General features: G+C 36.4%; 1 protein-coding gene across 7 annotated transcripts in view; it reads left to right on the forward strand.

Moving 5' to 3' along the window:
* Positions 1 to 16172, forward strand: part of KBTBD2 (kelch repeat and BTB domain containing 2) — a 46268-nt gene extending 30096 nt beyond the window's left edge. For all 7 annotated transcript variants that reach the window (XM_057732101.1, XM_057732104.1, XM_057732098.1 and 4 more), the window contains 3 exons: positions 4967 to 5477; positions 10646 to 10811; positions 13473 to 16172. In XM_057732101.1, the coding sequence (XP_057588084.1) occupies positions 5308 to 5477; positions 10646 to 10811; positions 13473 to 15008 (1872 nt within the window). In that variant the 5' untranslated portion in view covers positions 4967 to 5307 and the 3' untranslated portion in view covers positions 15009 to 16172. The remainder of the gene's footprint in view (positions 1 to 4966; positions 5478 to 10645; positions 10812 to 13472) is intronic.
* The last annotated feature ends 6147 nt before the right edge of the window (positions 16173 to 22319 follow it).

The raw sequence follows: 22319 nt of genomic DNA on the forward strand, positions 1-22319 counted from the left end.
TCTTAATATTTGATCAAAAAGTAGCCTGAAGCAGAGATTGGTACATTTGGCCTGCAGTCTGTTTTTGTAAATAACATTTTATTAAAACAATCACATCCATTTGTTCACATGTTGACTTTTGCTGCTTTCAGGCAACAACAGATTAAACATTTGGGACAGAAACCTTAATGTCTTGCAAAGCCTAAAATATCTTGTCTTTATGTTGAGAAAAGAAAGTAGTATAGGGGCTTCCTAGGTGGCGCAGTGGTTAAGAATCCGCCTGCCAATGCAGAGGTCATGGGTTCGATCCCAGCTCCAGGAAGATCCCACATGCTGCGGAGCAACTAAGCCCGTGTGCCAAAAAAAAAAAGTATGAAAAAAAAAAAAATAGTATACCTTTTGAAAGTTTGGATTTTTTAATTAAATAATCATTGCATATGTTAACAAAATCAGAAGGTTTAATAGGTCTTCAATAACTTTTTCCTTCCTCTGTGATGTGAACCAGTGTTAGCAGTGAGAGCAAGTGCCAGCTGCCTCCTTTGCTTATTTTACTTGAGCTACATTGATAAAGGAAAAAATTTTCTTGTATTATGTCTCTTATCAAAAGTTTGGAAATGAAAGATCAAGATAGCTAGATTTTATTCATTTGCCTGCCTCTTTTTATTTTTGAGTTTGTCTAGAATAATTGGGTTTTTTTTTTACTCTATTTATTGGATTTATTATTTTTTTATTGGCTGTGTTGAGTCTTCATTGCTGCACACGGGCTTTCTCTAGTTGCAGCGATGGGGTGCTATTCTTCATTGTGGTATGTGGGCTCCTCATTGTGGTGGCTTCTCTTGTTGTGGAGCACGGGCTCTAGGTACGTGGGCTTCAGTAGTTGTGGCACGTGGGCTCAATAGTTGTGGCTCATGGGCTCTAGAGCTCAGGCTCAGTAGTTGCAGCGCACAGGCTTAGTTGCTCTGTGACATGTGGTATCTTCCTGGGGCAGGGCTCAAACTCCTGTCCCCTGCATTGGCAGGCAGATTCTTAACCACTGCGCCATCTAGGAAGTCCCTGAAATAATTGGTTTTTTAAAAACCCTGTTTTTAAATGATAGTCATGGTTTGGCTATGGTAAGATTAAATATACTTGGTGTCTTGGAGTTCTTGTGGTTGGCAACTCTCAGTCTGAGTACTTAGAGTACAATACAATGACCAGCACTTAGTAAATACTCAAACATTTGTTGAGTTAAATTTAAGTAGCCATTAATTTATAATAGAAAATTAAACAATTTCATTGATACTTGAGAATTGCGAAGTCTTGAGGGTACTAACTTCGACAGACAACAGGGAATATCACTTTTTTTTTCTTGGAACTAACTTTAGGTATAACACAGGATGATATATGGTACAATATGCTTATTAAAAGGAAAATTCATAAAATGTGTCAAATCATCGGTTATTAAGTAATATAATACAGAGTTTGTGAAATGTTTCAGAGTGTGTAGGATATTGATTTTTTTTCCTGTAAGAACTTTTATTGGGATGCAATTGACTTGCAATAAACTGCATATATTTAAAGTGTACAAGTTGATTTTTTTTTCTTAATAGTAATGTATATATGGCAATCCCAGTCTCCCAATTCATTCCCCCCAACCCCCACTTTCCCCACTTGGTGTCCACGTATGTTTGTTCTCTACATATGTGTCTCTATTTCTGCCTTGCAAACTGGTTGATTTGTACCATTTTTCTATATTCCACATATATGTGTTAATATATGATATTTGTTTTCCTCTTCCTGACTCACTTCATTCTGTATGACAGTCTCTAGGTCCATGGAGGATATTGATTTTTAAGTTTGTTTGTTGTTGTTTTTTTTTCTGGAACAAGTTGGGAAATTAATTATATTTTTTAAGTTTTATTTTTAGGAAAGAAGGAATCTTGTTATAAAAAATATGAGCATTTGAAGATTGTTGTTGTTGATTATCTTAAACTTTGTCAGTTTTCACATTTTTAGTTAATACATTATGAAGTCTTTGTTCCCAGAGAGGCAACACTGAATTTTATTTTGAATTGTACTAGATACAGATCTGTTTAAATTAAGTTTACTTACTTAATATGATGTCTGAATGAGTTGCTTTTTCTACCTATTTTAATATTAAGATATCATAAATAAAAATTACTTTATTAGGAAGAAAAACTGTACCCCAGATTACAAAGGAAGGGGTTGGAATAGGAGTATATAAAGCAGTGACAATGAGATTATTTAAAGTTGGCTCACTGTGTAATATTCTAAAAGCAGACTTCAGTTGTTTTAATAGTTTCATGCATGTGATAAAAAGAAATCAAATCTAGTAAAACCGAGACATAAGTCCAAAAAAATCACTGCAAAGAAATTAGGTCATAGTTTGAGGTCTTAGAGAAATGACTAGTGTGAACCTGTATAGCTACCCTACAAGGAATTCTGGAGTCTAGAGTGTAATCTAAATCCATCCTGGCCCTGGCCACCAGTTCCTGTCACCTGGTTTAAATATGGATGGGGACAATTTTGGGTCCTGCAGCTGGGGTTAGGACTTTTAGTCTATTAATATGTGCATTTCTGTAAGATAAATTTTTAGAGGTAAAATTGAAAGATTGAGGTATTAAGCATTTTCAGTGCCAAATTTTATATCTTCTATAATACTTCTTTTGCAGTTCTGAAATTCAAACTCTTAAAATCAAGTTTAAAAAAATTTTTTTTGCAAAACTTGACCTGAAGTTACATGAGACTGTATATAGTGTTATTTTTCACACTGTTCATATTTCCCTCAGTGAAAATAGTAGGATGTTCAGTTATGGAGCTTTGCCCCAGGTTTTTTGTAATACATGATATATGTACCACATTACCTCTGTAAGATCTGAAAAATTCTAAATTCCAGAGAATAGCTGACTCCAAGAGTTTTGATTAAGGGCTTGTAGGTATGTATCGACTTATACTCCTGTGTAAGAATGTTCATTTTCCCACACCCTCAGTAACGTTGGGCCTTGCTGCATTATTACTATGGGAAAATAGCCAGTGATTTTAGGTATTATTAGCCTTAGAGGTTATAGTAGTAAACTTAGATTTTTTTTTTTCCTGATTGAATTTTTTTACTTTTTTATTTTTTTATTATTTTTGGGGGGGTACACCAAGTTCAGTCATCTGTTTTTATACACATTTCCCCATATTCCCTCCCTCCCTCAACTCCCCCCCCACCCTCCCTCGAGTCCCCCCCACCCTCCCCATCCCAGTCCTCTAAGGTATCTTCCATCCTCGAGTTGGACTCCCTTTGTTATACAACAACTTGCCACTGGCTATCTCTTTTACAGTTGGTACTATATATATGTCTGTGCAACTCTCTCACTTCATCTCAGCTTCCCCTTCACCCCCCGCCCCCCCAATCCTCGAGTTCTCCAGTCCATTCTCTTCATCTGCGTCCTTGTTCTTGTCACTGAGTTCATCAGTACCATTTTTAGATTCCGTATATGTGAGTTAGCATACAATATTTGTCTTAACTTAGATTTATAGTGTAACTTTCAGATGTGGAAGAGCAAAGTAATTTCCTTAAATGACCCAAAGTCTCTGCCTTTTGCACCTGTTTTAGTTACTTCCATATAGTTAACATGGGTGGAAATTGACAGTCTACGTCGTTTGCAGTTCATGTAATGATATAGTTTGGCAAGGAAGTACAATGTGATTTTCTCTTTGACATATGGATGATATTTTTGTGAGAAAAAATATTAGTGGTTCCAGTGATGGTCAAATATATTTATAGGTTTCATGTCAACAGCGCTTGACTTTCTGATTATGAAACTAAGAGTCATCTAATTAGGAAATAGGTGATAGTTTTTAATAACTGTTATTAAGCACTATATTCTATATATTTTTGCTGATTTGTAATTCCTTTGCCATGTGTTGTAAATACTGGTTTCTAGATTAACATTTTAAATTAAACTTTAATGCAGCTGGAATTTCTTTTGATGAATGGTATGCAGTATGACTAAAACTTGGGTGGGTTTTTTTCCCTCCAGTGGGTAACCAGTTGTTCCAACATTATTTATTGAAATAACCCAATCTTCTAGTTTGAAATGCCTTGTTTATCTTTATCACATCTAATGTCTTTTTTTTTACTTGAGTGTATTGTATTTACATATTTACTTATTGTATTTACTTATTTTTGTTTACTAGGGTTTATTGTAGAATTGTAATATATTTTAATATTTGATAAGAGTCAAGAGGAAAAACTTGCCCTCCCTTCCCCACAAATATCTTGGCAGTTTTTGTGAATTCTTCCAAATGAATCTTATGAAAATTGGATTTGTATTAAATTTACACATTTTGAGAACATAATATGAAGTCTTCATGTAGGAATACATTTCTCTATTTTATAATGTTTTATGTTTTGTTTTTCAGTAAAGTTGTATGTTCTTATAAAGGCTTATGGGAAGGAACCACTGTATGGAGAAATACATTGTATTTACTTCCGTCACAGTATTGAACTGCAGATTTTTATATAGTTTATGCTTTGGAAAAAAACAAATTCAATCTATGTATCATATAGTTTAAGTAATTTAAATATTAAAGCCTGTATGAATACATTTAAATTATATTCCCCAAATGAGAATCTTTGCAAGAGAAAGGGTTTTTTTTTCTCTTACAGTTATGTATTGTTTCTAAACAAATAAGTAGGAGAGCTGACTTTGCTGGTAATTTAAATGTTATCTTTAAAGAACTTTTTAAAAATGTATGCTTATTGATGTGTTCCTTATTTTCTAGAATGTTTATATTTTGTATAGAAGGCAAAAAGTTAACAAAATTACAAATGTAATAAACTTTTAAAATGTCCCTTTTCTCATGTTTCATTTTTATGGTAATGTCTAAAGTTGAACTTCAAAAAAATATAATTCATATTTAAGTCTACCATTTTAAACATTGTATTCTAAAAATATACTGGCCTAGATATCCTAACTGAACTTTTTTTTCTTTTTAGTTACTCCAGAGGATCCACAGAACATAGGATGTTGCCACAAAATCTACCTCGTGTGTTATTCTCTTTCACTCATGAGCTGAACAACAATTGCAAATTCGAGCAAGATGTCTGCAGGCTGTGTTGAAAAACTCTGAAGAACCTAATTAACACAGGATGACCTAGTAGTGATTCTAAGCCTATAAGGAGATACTATTCATTAGTGAATGTGTCAGTCTTGGTTCTGAATACTGCAGATAACAGCACTTAGAGTTTCTCCTTTATTTCTGAAGCATTCACTTGACCTTCCATCAGTAAGACTGACTTTTCTAATCTGTTCCTGGAGATATTAATGGAATACAGTCATGTCCACTCAAGACGAAAAGCAGATCAATACTGAATATGCTGTGTCCTTGTTGGAACAGTTAAAACTGTTTTATGAACAGCAGTTGTTTACTGACATAGTGTTAATTGTCGAGGGCTCTGAGTTCCCTTGTCATAAGATGGTTCTTGCAACATGTAGCTCTTATTTTAGGTAAGTACTTTAATCTTGGTTAGTTTGTAATTTCAAATGCAGAATGTAGCTCTTTTTAATCCTTTAATAGGAATTCTTTTAAACATTATTTAATTAAAAAAAATTAGATGTCTTAATGTTTTGCGTAAATTTTCTATTTGGGTGATTTGCTTGCCAAATCACCTTATTGAGTGTGTAAGTAAGGGACAGGCAAAAAAAGTTTTTACAAAGGAATAAGTACAAAAAAAAAAAAATTGTTGAAATTAACAAAGGTAAAGTTTTAATGATGGGGAGGCAAGAAGGTTCAGAATGCTATTTTTTCATTGAAAGAAAAAGGAAATCAAATGGGGTAATTTTCACTTACTCTTGAGATTTTAAAATGTAAAATTTAGAAAACAGTCATTGTTTATAAATTTAAGAGTTACAGTAGGCTTAATAATAACTTTTAGAAGATAATTGGTACTGTTTAGACATGTTAAGGACTTTTACTTCCTTTGCAAAAATGAGTTCCTTTTCTCACTCTTGGTTACTTTTATCATTTGTGATATCCTTTTAGCCTTACCAGACCCTTGCCAGATTGAAATAGTTAATTAAAAATGTTTTTGTTCTCTGTGCTTCAGAATATAGAAGTTGATTTAGTTGTTTGCTAATTACAAATAAATAAAGCTTAACTTTACATTTTTATGATCTTTTGCAACTTTTAATCTTTTTAAGGTAGGTTTTCCCTTTATTATGTGTTTCATGGGAGGAATAGAATTAAGGCATAGAAATTCCTCTGTTTGGTCTCTGCCCTTAGGTTGAATTTTTACATAATATTTGAAAGGGACAGAGTGAATAAAGATGAATTAAATATGGACAGTATATTCCTACTACAAATCTTAAGTGGCATGAGTGGAGATCAGCAATGAAAGTTATCTTCTGCTGCTCTTTAGTGGCAGCTGTAGACAGGACAGATTTAATATTGACTTTTTAAGGCTAACTTACACGAAGGTGTAGAAACTCGACATTCCTCAGTATAACACATCTCATGATGATTACAGAAGCTAAGGCCCAAATGTTATTTGCCTTGCTGTGCCTGCCATTGTTTCAGGTTTAGCTGTGAATATTTCATGCAACGTCAGACACTGATTTTCTATCTTAGAAAGCTTTGCGTATTTGCAAACAGTGGTTCTAGAGAATCTTGTGGATCTAGAGGATGCTCAGAATCCTCTTGTGCTTCTACAAATGGAGATTCTTGGATTTCAGATCTAGAAATCATGATTCAGTGGGTCTGAGTTAGATTTCAGGATTTGTATATTTAAGAGCTTCTCAGATGATTGTGATGGTCAGTTTTTTTGTTTGTTTTTGTTTTTTCATATTTATTGGCTTGGTACATGGTGTTAGAAATTCTAGGTTATAGATTCAATCAAACCTGGGCCCATCGGTTCTCTCTTTTTAATAGCTATTAATTACAAATTGATTATCCATTATTAGAACAAGCTTTATGCTTTAGTTGTGGATTTTCAGATTGATATTTGTAATCATAGAGTTGAGTCTTTTGTGGTAGTGTATTAGCGTTTGTCTTGTGTAACTTTCCATCCTGTGCAGAAATTCTCTCTACAGATTTTCCGAGTTGTCAGCATCAGCTGTAGCATTTGGGTGTATGGGCTAGGTGTCTTCCCTTTTTTTTTCATCCTTGTTAAGTTTATTTTTTATTGTATAGATAACACAGTATTCTTTAAATTCGCTAGCCATGAGGTGTTATTTATCTTTAATTGGGTTGGAATTGGTTTTCCTGAAGACTGAGAAGTTAAAATATTTCATTAATGTTACAATCTTAAAAACACAATCTCTTTAAGGCTGCTGTTATTATCACTAGGTAGTTCCCTTCTTTAGCATCCTTGGTGTTCTGAGAGAGTATATTCTCCCTAAAGTAAATCAGATGCTAAGAAGTAGAAATAACAGTGGAAAGAATAGCCCTATCCATGTTTGAGATTAAAGCCATCCATCTTTAAAATCCTGTGTCTGGGCCAGCTTCATAATCCACAAAGATGAAAACACATATTAATTTTTCCTCCCGTATCTATCTCTTCTCTGGACTGTGTAGATTATTGTTATTGTATATTCCCACAATAATAACTTGATCTTTTCTGTTTTCAGGTTCATAGATTTTGGTATCCTTACATATAATGTGGCTATCAGTCCTCATCATTAGAAATTTACTATTAGAAATTTTGCCTTTTGAGCTAGATACAGCCCTCCTTTGTAGTTTACCAGTTCCATCCCACTGAGTATCAAAAGAACTTCTAAAATCCAAAGAACCTCTGAAATAGTGGTTTCTACTTCTTAGTAACGTATACAGTTCATTTTAGACCTCAAATGAAGGGGATTACTTGAGAATTACTCAGCACCTCTTCCACCATGATAATTCAGCCTCCTATAATATTATACAATTCAGTATTTACTCTTTCTTTTAAAAGTATATTTAAAATTTGTATACCCAAGTTGGCTAGGCTTCTGCTAATCTTTTGTCTTCAGGAAGCGTTGTTCCCTCACAGAAGTCCATCGTCTGGTGTCATAAACCATAGTCTAGAATAACCAGTCTCAGTGTCATCTTTATAGTCAGCTGTTCCCTTGCTCTACTTCCTTTTCCAAAGTTAAATACCTTCTACTGGAACAGACACAAAAGCATGTGACCCCTAAATCTTCCATTTTTACTCAGAGCTCTTATAGTTCTTTTCCAGGTTGCTTATGGTAATCTCCCATTCTCCCATGTCAAACAAGTGACACCAGTAGCAATAGGTGTTTTTATTAAAGTTTCTTGTCACATTTTGGATATTTTTCAACAACACTTCCTGCTCTCCATTAGTTGGTTGGGTTTATTTTATGGCCATTCTGTATTCTTTGGGAAGAAGTTATCAACCACCTTGATTGATGTTTTTGCCACTCTTCCATTCCCTAACTGCCTGAAGTTTAGTTGCTGTTCTTACTGCTCATTCTGAGCTGCACCAGCAATCACCAGTGACTAATTGCTTTTACAGTGTTTGTTACCCTTGACTCTACAGGTTGGGTTTTTTTTTTTTTTTTTTTGAGTATTCAATTTATTGAAAAATGTCTAGAATACTAAAGTATCTCCGAAGGCACATCTTTGGTTTGACAGATGCATAATAACATCTATAGGCTGAAGGGTCTTAGAAAAGCATCCTGTAGCTACTTTAACAAGAATACTGAGTATCATCTATAGACTCTACAGTTTTTGACACCCTACCTCTTGCCCTGAGTAGCATTGTTCTGACTGGCTTGATCTTATTTCTCTGATGAAATAAGAACATTTCTGTCATTCTTTTTTCTTCTAATTGAACTCTACTGCATGTTGGTCACTGGGATTCTGGATGGGTTTCTTTTAGCTTTTTAGTCGCTCTCAGATAACTTACTTGGCTTTTATTAACACGTGTCGTTTTGTAGATAATTCACAGTCTCCTGCATTAATGCCTGACCTTCAGAGTTCCAGTAGTATTAAATACTTAACTGATTATTGTATTATTTCCATTTGACTCAGCTGTTCACACCTCAAATTAAACATGTCTAAAATTTAACTCCTTTTTTTGCAAGATTAACTTTTTTCCTTAACCTTACAATTTTTCTCTCAGTGGTTAACAATATTTCCTTCAGACACTTACTTGAAAATAAACAGATAGCTTTGATTCTTTCTCTACTTCCTACTCTCTTCTATTCCCTACATTCAGAAAATCGCTGTATCTTGTTGGTTTTTTGTAAAAGCTTTTGTATCCCTTTATACCACCTTAGCTCGGGTGGTTCTTACTTATAATCTAGATTATTGTAGTAGCCGCAGAACGATTTTTCCTATCTCCAGCCTTTGGCCTTTGAGGTCTGCAAGTACAAAATATTCATTCTAGAATACATTTTATTATGCTAATAAATCCATGCCTAAAACCCTTCAGTGTTTTTCAGTATCTACAAGAAAAGGCTCAGACTTGTATGTCTGTGTGTGTACTTTTTTGTTTTGTTTTTGGCCACATTGAGGGGCTTGCAGGATCTTACCCCAACTAGGGATTGAACCTGGGCCCCAGCAGTGAAAGCACCAGGTCCTAACCACTAAGACCGCCAGGGAATTCCCTCCTGTATCTCATTTTAAAAGCCCTTTGGGACTTCCCTGGCCGTCCAGTGGTTAAAACTCCGCACTTCAATGCAAGGGGCATGGGTTTGATCCTTGGTGGGTTAACTAAGATCCCACGTGCCATGTGGTGCGGCCAAAGAAAAAGCCCTCTGTGATCTGATTGCCACTCGTCTTTCCAGTGTCTTGCATGAGCCCTTATGTTCAGCAATGTCCATGGGAAAAACGTTTCTTATGTCCTACCCTGACTCACTATTTCATCCATTTTAAAGCCTTTTTCATCTTCTTTTCCTTGATGGACCCAGGCTAGTTGTTGTGATAGCCACTTTTGATCACTATAGGCTTTTCTACACATGCAAGTAATATTCTTTGCATTTTTTTCAGCTCTCCTGTATATATGGGCATTTTACTTTGTATTCGCCACAACAGTAATTGCCTTTCTAGTGTATTTTCCTGCATGTAATAAATTTTTAGGAAACTGTCCTGCATATTTTTAGGAAATCATTTGAGTAAATGAAATTTTTAACAGCTTTATTGAGATCTGATTTACATACAATTAAATGAATTTTAGTATATTTAAAGGGCTGTACAGCCATCTCTACAATTTAGTTGGAAACATTTCCATCACTTTGTGCCCATTTACAGTCACTCACTGTTCTTACCCACTGCCCTAGGTAACTACTAATCTCCCTTCTGCCTCCGTATATTTGCTTTGGGGGGACATTTCCTATAAATGGAATCATACAGTATGTGGCCTTTTGTATCTGCCTTCTTTCACTGAGCATCATTTTGAGGTTTGTCTGAGGTTTGTCCGTGTTGTAGTACGTATCAATAGAGTTCCTTTTTATTGCTGAATTCCACTGTACGAATATAAGGAGTAAATTAATTTTGATGTTAGCACTCAGAATGGCATTAGTGGAATAGTTTGGTATATCTGGCACTGATTATACTTTTCTGTTGTCTCCCTTAAGCTTTCCCTATAAGTTGTCCATCAGCAAATACCCGAAATAAACATCCCATGTTGCCTACTTTTTCTTTTTAGCTTTACATTTGTTTTTCCCTCTCTCTACTGTAGGGCCATGTTCATGAGTGGACTAAGTGAAAGCAAACAGACACACATACACCTGAGGAATGTGGATTCAGCCACCTTACAGATAATAATAACGTATGCATACACGGGTAACTTGGCAATAAATGACAGCACTGTAGAACAGCTTTATGAAACAGCTTGCTTCCTGCAGGTAAGCAGTTTTTTCTGTTATAAACAGTAACTGTAGTTTATTTTTTTAAGAAACATTGTTTCATCAGTTGGTGTCTTATAGCTATGTAATTTTATTGCAGATTTTAGAAAGTAAAAGTTTTCATTTTTTAAAATGTGTAGGGTTAAAAATAGGATTTGATCAGCTAGTAAACTTAGTTTTATGATGGGAACTTGAGTAAAAAGATAGGTGAAAATTTCATATTAGTTTCATATTCTGCCTAATATACAACAGGATTTAGATTTCAAGTAAAAGAAATTTTTAACAGTGTTTATTAAATTTAAGTGCTTTGGTTTTTTGGCTAAAAGCTTAGATGTGCTAATTTTTGATGGTATTACTTTTCACAGAAAATGTCAAAGTTCTCATGGAAGTTATCAAACATAAATGTTTATAATAGCCATGAGACCATACTGAGCTATTAAGGAGAATTATTTAAAATAAAAAGCGATGGTTGATATATTTACATATGATAAACTATTTCACTCTGTGTTTCCCCTTCAACTTTTTTTTTTTGGCCATGCTGCATGGCTTGCAGGATCTTATTTAGTTCCCCCACAAGAGATCAAACCCAGAGCCCCTCCAGTAGAAGTGCAGAATCTTAACCACTGGACCATCAGGGCATTCCCCCTTCAACATTATTTTTAATTTTAAGAGGAACATAAAAATATTTTTCTCATTCCTTTCCCTATTTGGAATAACACTTTGTATTTCAGAAATAAAGTTTCTCCAAAGGGAGAACCGTTAAAGTGAAGGTTAAATTTTGGGAGCATAGTTCATGATACCCAGTAGGTATTTGATAAATGTGTGCTGAATAAATGTGAATGATGCTGGTTGAACACCAGTTTCCTAGGTGTTAACTCTGGGAACCAGAACTCAGTCTGTCCATGCCTGAAGTAGCTTTCTTCCTTTTTAGTTCTGTACTCTTTTTTTTCTCCCTTCCCTCCCCACCTGTCCCCCACTATAAATTGTGCAGTGTCCTACTGTACCTGTAACTCGGGAAAGTGCAGCTATGGTAGCTTCCTGGTGCTTTAGAATTAAAGACATTCATATCCTAAATCCAAACCTAAATAGGAAAAATGCCTCCTGTAAGCACTATCTTTATTCTGTAGCTTATATATTTTCATTACCTTTTTAAAAACCAGGAACTGAAAGCATGTTTTTTTAGAATTGCTAAAAAATTGAGGAATTTTAAGAAATTTGGATTCCAGAACACTGTTACTATAAATAGTGACACCTTTCCTTATAATTTTTGCTATCATGTTAATGAAACTATGCCTGCCCAAATGCAAAACAGGACTCTGCCTCTGGGACTGAGTTGCCTTGGCAAGCCTGGGAATGCGGCTTTTTATGGCTACCAACATGGCTTTTGCTATTAACCACATGAAATGATGTTTTTATGTGCCAGATACTATCCTGATGCTTTATATAGGTTCTCATCTAATCCTTAAAATAATCACTTGTAAGGATTTCCCCATTTTATACAGGAGAAAGCTGAGGCTTAGAGATATAAAACTACTTATCTGACATTGTACAAAAGTGTTGACTGGGGACTTCCTAGGTGGCGCAGTGGTTAAGAATCCGCCTGCCGATGCAGAGGACACGGGTTCGAGCCCTGCTCTGGGAAGATCCCACGTGCCACGGAGCAACTAAGCCCGTGTGCCACCACTATTGAGCCTGTGCTCTAGAGCCCGTGAGCCACAACTGTTGAGCCCATGTGCTGCAACTGTTGAAGCCCACGCACCTACAGCCCGTGCTGCTCTGCAACAAGAGAAGCCACTACAGTGAGCCCACGCACCACAATGAAGAGTAGCTCCCACAGCAACTAGAGAAAGCTCGTGTGCAGCAACGAAGACCCAACACAGCCAATAAATAAATAAAATAAATAAATTTATTAAAAAAGAAAAAAAAGTGTTGACTGGCCAGTACAAGCTTTGAATCCAAGCAACCTGACTTCTTATCACAGACTGCTTCTAGACAATCACTGTGATGTTGAATAAGTACAGTAGGTAGCACTTCTGACTAAATTGAGATCTACTGTTTCTTCTTAAGAAACAACCAATCTAGGAAACTTATAGTGGCTAAGATGGGTCATTTAAACGTAGGTAACTTGTAACTGCACATGAATATAGTCTTTTAATTGGTTACCCTACCACTCCAGGTAAGAAAGGCAAACAACTATTGTTAGGCACTGTATGATTTTCTGCTTTTATATGACTATCTTGTCCATGTTGAGAAAACCAGATTCCAGCTTCTCAACAGTAATCATTTCCTGTACTGATTTACATTGTTTTTATTTGGTTCTCTCAGTTATATATTTTTTAAAGCCTAGCAAAGTATATAACTTATGCATGAGTTTCCTTACCTTTCCCTTTAAGGCTGTTTAGGTTTTTAAGAGCTTATTTAATGTTATACTGCTGACTCCTAAATAAGGCAGTTAAGTAGGCCACTGGACAGGAAGAAGAAATGCAAAACTATGCATAGTCTTCTAATTTTACTATTCCTGGAAGACATTATATCTTAGCCCAAACGTGTATCTAAAAATAAAAACTATAGTATAGGGGTCTGATTAATATACCTGTGTGTTACATAAAAATAAAGTTTGTCTAGCCTGCCTTTATCAGCCTTTTTTTCCCCCCATTTTAGGTAGAAGATGTATTACAACGTTGTCGAGAATATTTAATTAAAAAAATAAACGCAGAGAATTGTGTGCGATTGTTGAGTTTTGCTGATCTGTTCAGTTGTGAGGAATTAAAACAAAGTGCTAAAAGGATGGTGGAGCACAAGTTCACTGCTGTGTATCACCAGGAAGCTTTCATGCAACTGTCACATGACTTACTGATAGACATTCTCAGTAGTGACAATTTAAACGTAGAAAAAGAGGAGACAGTTCGTGAAGCTGCTATGCTGTGGCTAGAGTACAACACAGAATCACGATCCCAGTATTTGTCTTCAGTTCTCAGCCAAATCAGAATTGATGCACTTTCAGAAGTAACACAGAGAGCTTGGTTTCAAGGTCTGCCACCGAATGATAAGTCGGTAGTTGTTCAAGGTCTGTATAAGTCCATGCCCAAGTTTTTCAAACCAAGACTTGGAATGACTAAAGAGGAGATGATGATTTTCATTGAAGCATCTTCAGAAAATCCTTGTAGTCTTTACTCTTCTGTCTGTTACAGCCCCCAAGCAGAAAAAGTTTACAAGCTATGCAGCCCACCAGCTGATTTACATAAGGTTGGGACCGTTGTAACTCCGGATAATGACATCTATATAGCAGGTGGTCAAGTTCCTCTGAAAAACACAAAAACAAATCACAGTAAAACAAGCAAACTTCAGACTGCCTTTAGAACTGTGAATTGCTTTTACTGGTTTGATGCACAGCAAAATACCTGGTTTCCAAAGACCCCGATGCTTTTTGTCCGCGTAAAGCCATCTTTGGTTTGCTGTGAAGGCTATATCTATGCAATTGGAGGAGATAGTGTAGGTGGAGAACTTAACCGGAGGACCGTAGAAAGATACGACACTGAGAAGGATGAATGGACAATGGTAAGCCCTTTGCCTTGTGCTTGGCAGTGGAGTGCAGCAGTTGTGGTTCATGACTGCATTTATGTGATGACACTGAACCTCATGTATTGTTATTTTCCAAGGTCTGATTCATGGGTAGAAATGGCCATGAGACAGACTAGCAGGTCTTTTGCTTCAGCTGCAGCTTTTGGTGATAAAATTTTTTATATTGGAGGGTTGCACATTGCCACCAATTCTGGCATAAGACTCCCCTCTGGCACTGTAGATGGGTCTTCAGTAACTGTGGAAATCTATGATGTGAATAAAAATGAGTGGAAAATGGCAGCCAACATCCCTGCCAAGAGGTACTCAGATCCCTGTGTTAGAGCTGTTGTGATCTCAAATTCTCTGTGTGTGTTTATGCGAGAAACCCACTTAAATGAGAGAGCTAAATACGTCACTTACCAATATGATCTGGAACTTGACCGGTGGTCTCTGCGGCAGCATATATCTGAACGTGTACTGTGGGACTTAGGGAGAGATTTTCGATGCACTGTGGGGAAACTGTATCCATCCTGCCTTGAAGAATCTCCATGGAAACCACCAACTTATCTTTTTTCACCGGATGGAACAGAGGAGTTTGAACTGGATGGAGAAATGGTTGCACTACCATCTGTATAGTCAGAAGTTCAGGGAGTGCACGCCTGATCTGTTTGCTTTGTCATTTTCTTTGCTAAAAGAGGCTATGAAAGGACTGAATATGAGTACATAAAAAAATCTATCTTTGATAAATTTTATTTTTATGCCCTACTTAATATTTGCATCAGTATAATATATATCAGTGAGTCTTAAGAAAGATATGCTTCCATAATATGAAATAGATTATCCAATAATTGAGAAACTTTTATGTGTATCATGAGAGCATAAGAATCTGGATTATCTAACATTGTTAGCCCTGTGTATGTACAGTTCCAAAAGTTCACTTATTAAAGTAGTTTCCTGTTCCTAGTATGGTATATCACAAATTGTGCTGAGGTTATTTTATTATATGTATTTCATTCCCGTGCTTCTGTTCTGAAGTCCTGGAATACAGTTTTTTCAGTGTAGTTAATTGAGCTGCACTTTACACTAATGTCCATGTTGGTATAGAAATGTTGTCTAAATCCTATAGTTGAGGAAGATCTTCCATTTTATGGTATTGCACAGGGAAAGTATGACTGCAGGATCAGTCTAACTATACTATTAGGTGCATGTATTCTCTTTTCACTAACTTATACTTGTCTATCTAGAATACAGGTCTTCCAGTCAGCTGGTCATTTACCAGGTGTGGACTTAAGTTGCTGGGCTTGCAATAAGAATTGCTGGTCCCTCATTGTGCGGGTCTGTGTGGAGCTTTAATCAGTAAATGCCTCCACTTTCTGTATTACATTAACATTGGCTCATGCATATAACTACCTGCTGCTGTTGTATTTCTCCATCTTAAAGATTTAGAGTGGGTTAACCAGGTCATTACATCTTAATTTAATAACAGGCATTACTGTAGAGTGATTGTGTATAGATATTTGTTAGCTGTCAGGGTGTGTTTTTTTTAACCTGTTGTGTGTGGGGGGGTAGGATTAGAAAGGTGAACTGTTCAGGAATTCTCTGCACTAGCGGTGCAGAAGAGCAGATAACTAGTGCTGCTCTGGCATTTATCCCAGGAACCACTAGCAGTAGCGGGGCGCCGCCTATCTAACATGAGCACAGGTGCTTCATGACAAACATTACTAGCATGTTCAACTGCATAATGTTCTGGCACTGTATTTTGAATGACATTAATTTATTAAATAAATTGTATATATTCAATATCTGTTTTTCTTTTGTGATGGGAATGGTGTGCTTTTAGTTTTAGTTTTATTGAGGTCAGCTTAGTTTGTTAGGTGATTTCTTCAGAATTTTGTTTGCGATTATATGTATATTTGTCTGATTTGAGCCATACTGTAGCAACATAAAGTACAGATCAGTGACTGCCTTTCAACCCTTAGCTGCATATTAGAATCACCTTGGGGTACCTTTAAAAGCTTGGGATGATGCCTGAGCCTCATCCCAAACAAAGTAAACCAGTCTCTGAACTCTTCAAAGCACTACAGTCTTTTCTTCGTGCAGTCCCATTGAGAACCATTGGTTTAGGCCTTAAATACAAGGGTTTGATTCTAGATTATCTAGATTTGATTCTAGTCCTCCTAGTGCATATCACTGATAATGTTTACAAACGTTAACTCCTCCCACTGCTTACTGAATGAAGTCCAAACTAGGTGTATTATTTTCAAATTATAGAAAATCAAAGATAAAGAAAAAATCCTGAAAGAAGCCAGGTGGAAAAAATACCTATACATAGGTATTATATTCACTTCTCTTCAGAAACCAGGCAAGAGAGTGGAATAAAATATTTAGTGTTTAGAGTAAAAAGTCTACCAATGTAGTAAAATTCTGTGCCCTGCAAAATTAACCCTTCTAAAGTGAAGGATAAATAAATATTTTGCAGCAATACCCTAAACTCCTTTGCCTTATTATCAGTGTTTTATAACTGTGGCAAAACCTGAATCTTAGGTGAGTCAAGCTTTATCTGTCTTACTACAATTCGGATGCTGATAACTGCCACAGAAAACCATATAGTGGCACAGGTTGGTGCTGCTGTATAATTTGTGGTCACCATCCTCAGCTAAGTCTTCAACGTTAGCCAACTGTCCATTCTTCAAAACAATTTGAAACCTCCAGTCTCATTAAATCTTCACCTTTTCCAACTCTCCTATTATTAGCAGATTACTTGAACTATCCATCACCAAATTTATCTGTACCTGTATCCATTATAGGTTCATCCTTTCCTATTTAGAAAGAAAATAAAAGCATGAAGGATCTGCATTAGAGATGTCCTTTTCAACCTTCTTACAGTGTGCTCTATGATTCCACTGGCTCCCAAACTTGCTTGAGTGGCAGAATCCCATCAAGAACTTAAATACATATTCCTAGACTCTATTCAAACCTTAAACTTTATGCAGTCCTCCCCAGCTGCTGCCTGTGTAGCCTTCTCATTCCCCCACTATCTCAGCTTCTCTAATTGAGTCCTTGCCTTTCTTTAAACATGACCAAACCGTTTTTAAAATAAAAATCTTCCTCCTCAACCCTTTCCCTCTTGTTCCTTCACGAACCTGATTCCTTGCCTGAATTGTCTTTTGATGAACATCTCACATTTACCACTAAACCCGTGTGAAACTAGTTTCTGTCACTGTTATGCTGCTGAAACTTGAACTTTATTTTTTTTTAAGTCCAAGGGGTACTTTGATCACTTTACTTTGAAACATAGTATTTTATACTGCTGAACACTACTTGAAAAGACTCTAAACTGAACTTGTGACATTGTGCTCCTCTGGTTTTCTTCCTAGCTCTGGAGCCTTTCCTCAGACTTGCTGATTTCACCTCTCACCATCTCTTAAATCTTGGTTTTTTTATTCTCACATGCCCTAAACAGTACTGTTCACTTCAGTGACTTACGTTGATTCCCTTCATCCCAGACCACCTGAGAGCTGGACTTGGATATTGTCTTAGCTGGGGCTGCTGTAACAAAGTACGATAGATTAGGTTGCTTATGAACAGCAGAAATACAGTTCTGGAGGCTGGAAGTTCAAGGTCAGAGTGCCAGCATGGTCAGGTTCCGACAAGGGCCCCCTTCTGCTTTGTAGACTGCTGACTTTTTATATCCTCCTGTGCCAGAAAGATGTAGTAATCTCTTGAGCCACTTCTTATAAGGGCACTAGTCAGCTTCACGAGGGTTCCACCCTCAAGACCTGATTACTTCCCAATGACCTCACCTCCCAATACCAATTGGGATTAGAGTTTCAGTTTAGGAATTTTGGGGGGCACACAAAACAGTCCATAACTTCAGTGTCTCAAAAGTTATCTCAAATTCAACATGTCTTAAGATTCCCCCACCCCCACCTCACATCAGCTTCTGATTCTGCTTCTGTCAGTAAATGGCACCATCATCTGTTGCTTAAATGAGTGGTCCCCAAGCTTTTTGACACCAGGGACTGGTTTTGTGGAAGACAATTTTTCCACGGATGGGGAGTGGAGGGGAGTGGTTCAGGTGGTAATGGGAGTGATGGGGGGATGGTTCAGGTGGTAATGCAAGCTATGGGGAGCAGCAGATGAAGCTTACTCGCTTGCCTACCACTTACCTCCTGCTGTGTAGCCCAGTTCCTTACAGGCTGCAGACAGGTACTGGTCCACGGCCCAGAGGTTAGGGACCCCTGGCTTAAGCAGCATCTTGGAAGTTAACTTTGACTCTTCCTTCTCTCTTACCTCCATATCCTGTCAGTCACAAGGCCTTGTAGGTTCTCTTAAATATCTCTTGAATTCATCCTCACCTCCAACACATTAATATAGAGCTGCTTTCATCTCTCACCTGGAGAACTTAATTTCCTAAACCACTTTTTTAAAAAAAGCTTTATTGAGCTGTAAGTCACATACCATACAATTCAATGATCTTTATGTCACATAACTGTGGAATATTTCATGACCCCCAGAACCCATACCTACTCTCCATTTACCCCCTAAAGGATCTCTATTGATACCCTTCTTTGCTCATCCTTTCTCCACAATGCAATCAATTTAGCTTTTTAAAATAAGTTTAATTTTATGTCTTTGCTTAGAACTTTTATTGTCCTTAGAATAAAGTCCAAGTTCTTTCCAATATACAAGACCTTTATATTTTGGTCTCTGCTTACTTTTTTGGCCTAATTTTCTCACGGTTTATTAACTCACTAAGATAAGATTTTTAAAGTTATTTGAATGGGACTTGTCCTCTTTCACCTACAGTTTTTTCTGCCTCACTCTGCCCCTTTGACTGGTTAGCTCTAATGTGATTATATATCCTGGTTTGTGCCTCTTTTCCCTTTCATGTTGAAAAGTGTCCCTGTTTGGATAGTAAATGATATGGTAACCCTGACTGGATTCAATTTACACTTCAGGTAACTTCTCCCAAGTGGCTTTAAAAAATTTTTTTTTGATACTACCATGAGTTCCCTTTGTTTAAATCTCAATTGTGGGACTTCCCTGGTGGTCCAGTGATCAAGACTCCGTGCTCCCAAGGCAGGGGACCTGGGTTCAATCCCTGGTCAGGGAACTAGATCCCACATGTGGCAACAAAGTTCCCATGTGCCATAACTAAGGCCCAGTGCAGGCAAAGAAAGAAAGAAAGAAATATATATATATATATATTTTTTTTAATTTTGAAAAAAAAAATAAATAAATCTCAATTGTACCCTATATTGCCTAACAGTAATTAAACTATCTTATACCTACTTATCGATTGTCTTCACCACTGCTCTGAGGGCAAGGGCTTGTGTCTACCTTATTTATTTCTGTATTCTCAACATCTAATAATGCCTGGCACATAGTAGACATGCAATAAAACCTGTATAAAGGCATGTATAGGTAACAAGGGGAATTTGAATTACAGTAAATCATTCAGACCACTATTTTGGAATTGTAATAATTAGTAATGGAGTATCTCTGACACTATGGAAAAAGGATTTGTCAGTAAATTAAAATCAAATGAGCTGGCATTAAAAATACAAACTTTCCAAAAACAACAAAAAACTCCACAAACTTTCCAACAATATATAAAAAGGATTTGACCAAGTGGGATTTATCTCAGGAACGAAAGGTTGGTTTAACATCTGAAAAATCACATAATATACTAACAGAATAAAGGAGAAAAATCATATCATTTCAATAGACACAGAAAAATTATTTGACAAAATCCAAGGACCATTTGTGATAAATTAAAAAAAAAAGAATATATATATTCATAGAAGTACTAGAAGAAACAAGGATTAATTTCTCTATAACCAGAGAGTAGGGAAAACTTTCCTAATAATAGCTCAAATTCCAGAAGTAATAAGACAAAATGTAGTTACACATACTAAAAATAAAACTTTGGTATAGAGTAAGACTCCTTAGGCAAAGTAAGAAGACAAATGACAAAACAGGAAAAAAAAATTCCAAGTGCTAGTATCTCTAATATCTTTAAAGAATTTTTAAATAAAAAGGCCAGTCTTCCCTGGTGGCACAGTGGTTAAAAATCTGCCTGCCAATACAAGGGACATGAGTTGGAGCCCTGGTCTGGGAAGATCCCACATGCTGTGGAGCAACTAAGCCTGTGTGCCAAACTACTGAGCCTGTGCTCTAGAGCCTGCGAGCCACAGCTGTTGAGCCCATGAGCCACAATTACTGAAGGCCACGCACCTAGAGCCCATGCTCCACAACAAGCCAAGCCATCACAGTGAGAAGCTGGTGCACTGCAATGAAAAGTAGCCCCCACTCTCCACAACTAGAGAAAGCCCATGTGCAGCAAAGAAGACCCAACACAGTCAATTAATTAATTAATTAAAATAATAATAAAAATTAAAAGGCCAAGAACTCTATAAGAAATTGAGCTTAGGGGCTTCCTAGGTGGCGCAGTGGTTGGGAGTCTGCCTGCCAATGCGGAGGACATGAGTTCGATCCCTGCTCCAGGAAGATCCCACATGCCGCGGAGCAACTAAGCCCGTGTGCCAAAAAATAAATAAATAAATAAATAAATAAATAAAAAAAAAAGAAATTGAGCTTGTGAGGTGAAAAATAAACTGTATAATATATGCTTATTTCATTCATACTAAGAGAAACACATACAATAAAACCAACACTGAGATACCATTTATCATATATTAAATTGGCAAAAATCCAAAAGTTTGACATACTGTTGGTGAAGAAACAGGCATGCCCATACATTCCTGATAGTTCTACAAACTATTATGTTAATTGTGGGAGATTTGACAATACTGGTAAAATAATCCTTGATCACAATCCTATATCTAGAGATCTCTCCCAAAGATAAAGTGGCAAAAACATTTTTTAAATGTATGCTCAGGACTGTTGTTCCTTACAACAGTATTTGTAATAGCAAAAAGACCAGAAACAACACAAAGCCCATCAGCAATTGGTTAAATGAGGATTGCTTAAATAATGTCAGATCCACAGAGTAGATCCCCAGAATATATCATTAAAGGGCAAAGTGGAGAAAAGTGTGTGTATACAGTAAAATGTACATTATTTATCAAATTTGCTATGTGAGGCTTCCCTGGTGGCACAGTGGTCAAGAATCTACCTGCCAATGCAGGGGGCACGGGTTTGAGCCCTGGTACAGGAAGATCACACATGCCTCGGGGCAACTAAGCCCATGCTCCACAACTACTGAGCCTGTGCTCTAGAGCCCATGAACCACAACTACTGAGCCTGAGTACCACAACTACTGAAGCCCATGCACCTAGAGCCCATGCTCCACAATAAGAGAAGCCACCACAATGAGAAGCCCAAGTACCACAACAAAGAATGGCCCCTGCTCTCTGCAACTAGAGAAAGCCCACGTGCAGCAACAAAGATCCAGCACAGCCAAAAATAAATAAATAAATAATAAAATAAATCTTAAAAAAAAATTAAGGTAAAAAGGTAAATATAAACATTTTTAAATGGTTAACTAGAGGGAAAGGAAAAGAACAGGATGAGGGATAAAAATAAAAGTCTTCTTTCAATATACCTTGCTTTGTAAATTTGACTTTGGAATTATGTAAATATTTTACATAATTATAAAACAATTAAAATTAAAGATTTTAAGATGAAGAAAATGAATCTAAATTAGTATACAGGGGGTGGCATAACCCCACAAAAAAGAACTTTTAATCAACTTGAAACAGTAATTTGTGCATCCCTAGTGGAATAAACCCTGAGGGAAAAAAAGAAAGGAAAAAAAATCAAACTTCTTTTAGTCACATTATTAGTGGTAATGTTGTTATTAGAATTCTAAGACTATTACATGTACATTGTGGTTAAAGTAAATGAGTAATAATCTAATCTGTTATTACTAGAATCTTCTTAGAACTGGAATTCCCTGCAGAGAAGAAAGGAAAAATAGAA

Source organism: Hippopotamus amphibius, chromosome 4 (assembly GCF_030028045.1).
Source record: "Hippopotamus amphibius kiboko isolate mHipAmp2 chromosome 4, mHipAmp2.hap2, whole genome shotgun sequence".
NCBI lineage: Eukaryota > Metazoa > Chordata > Mammalia > Artiodactyla > Hippopotamidae > Hippopotamus > Hippopotamus amphibius.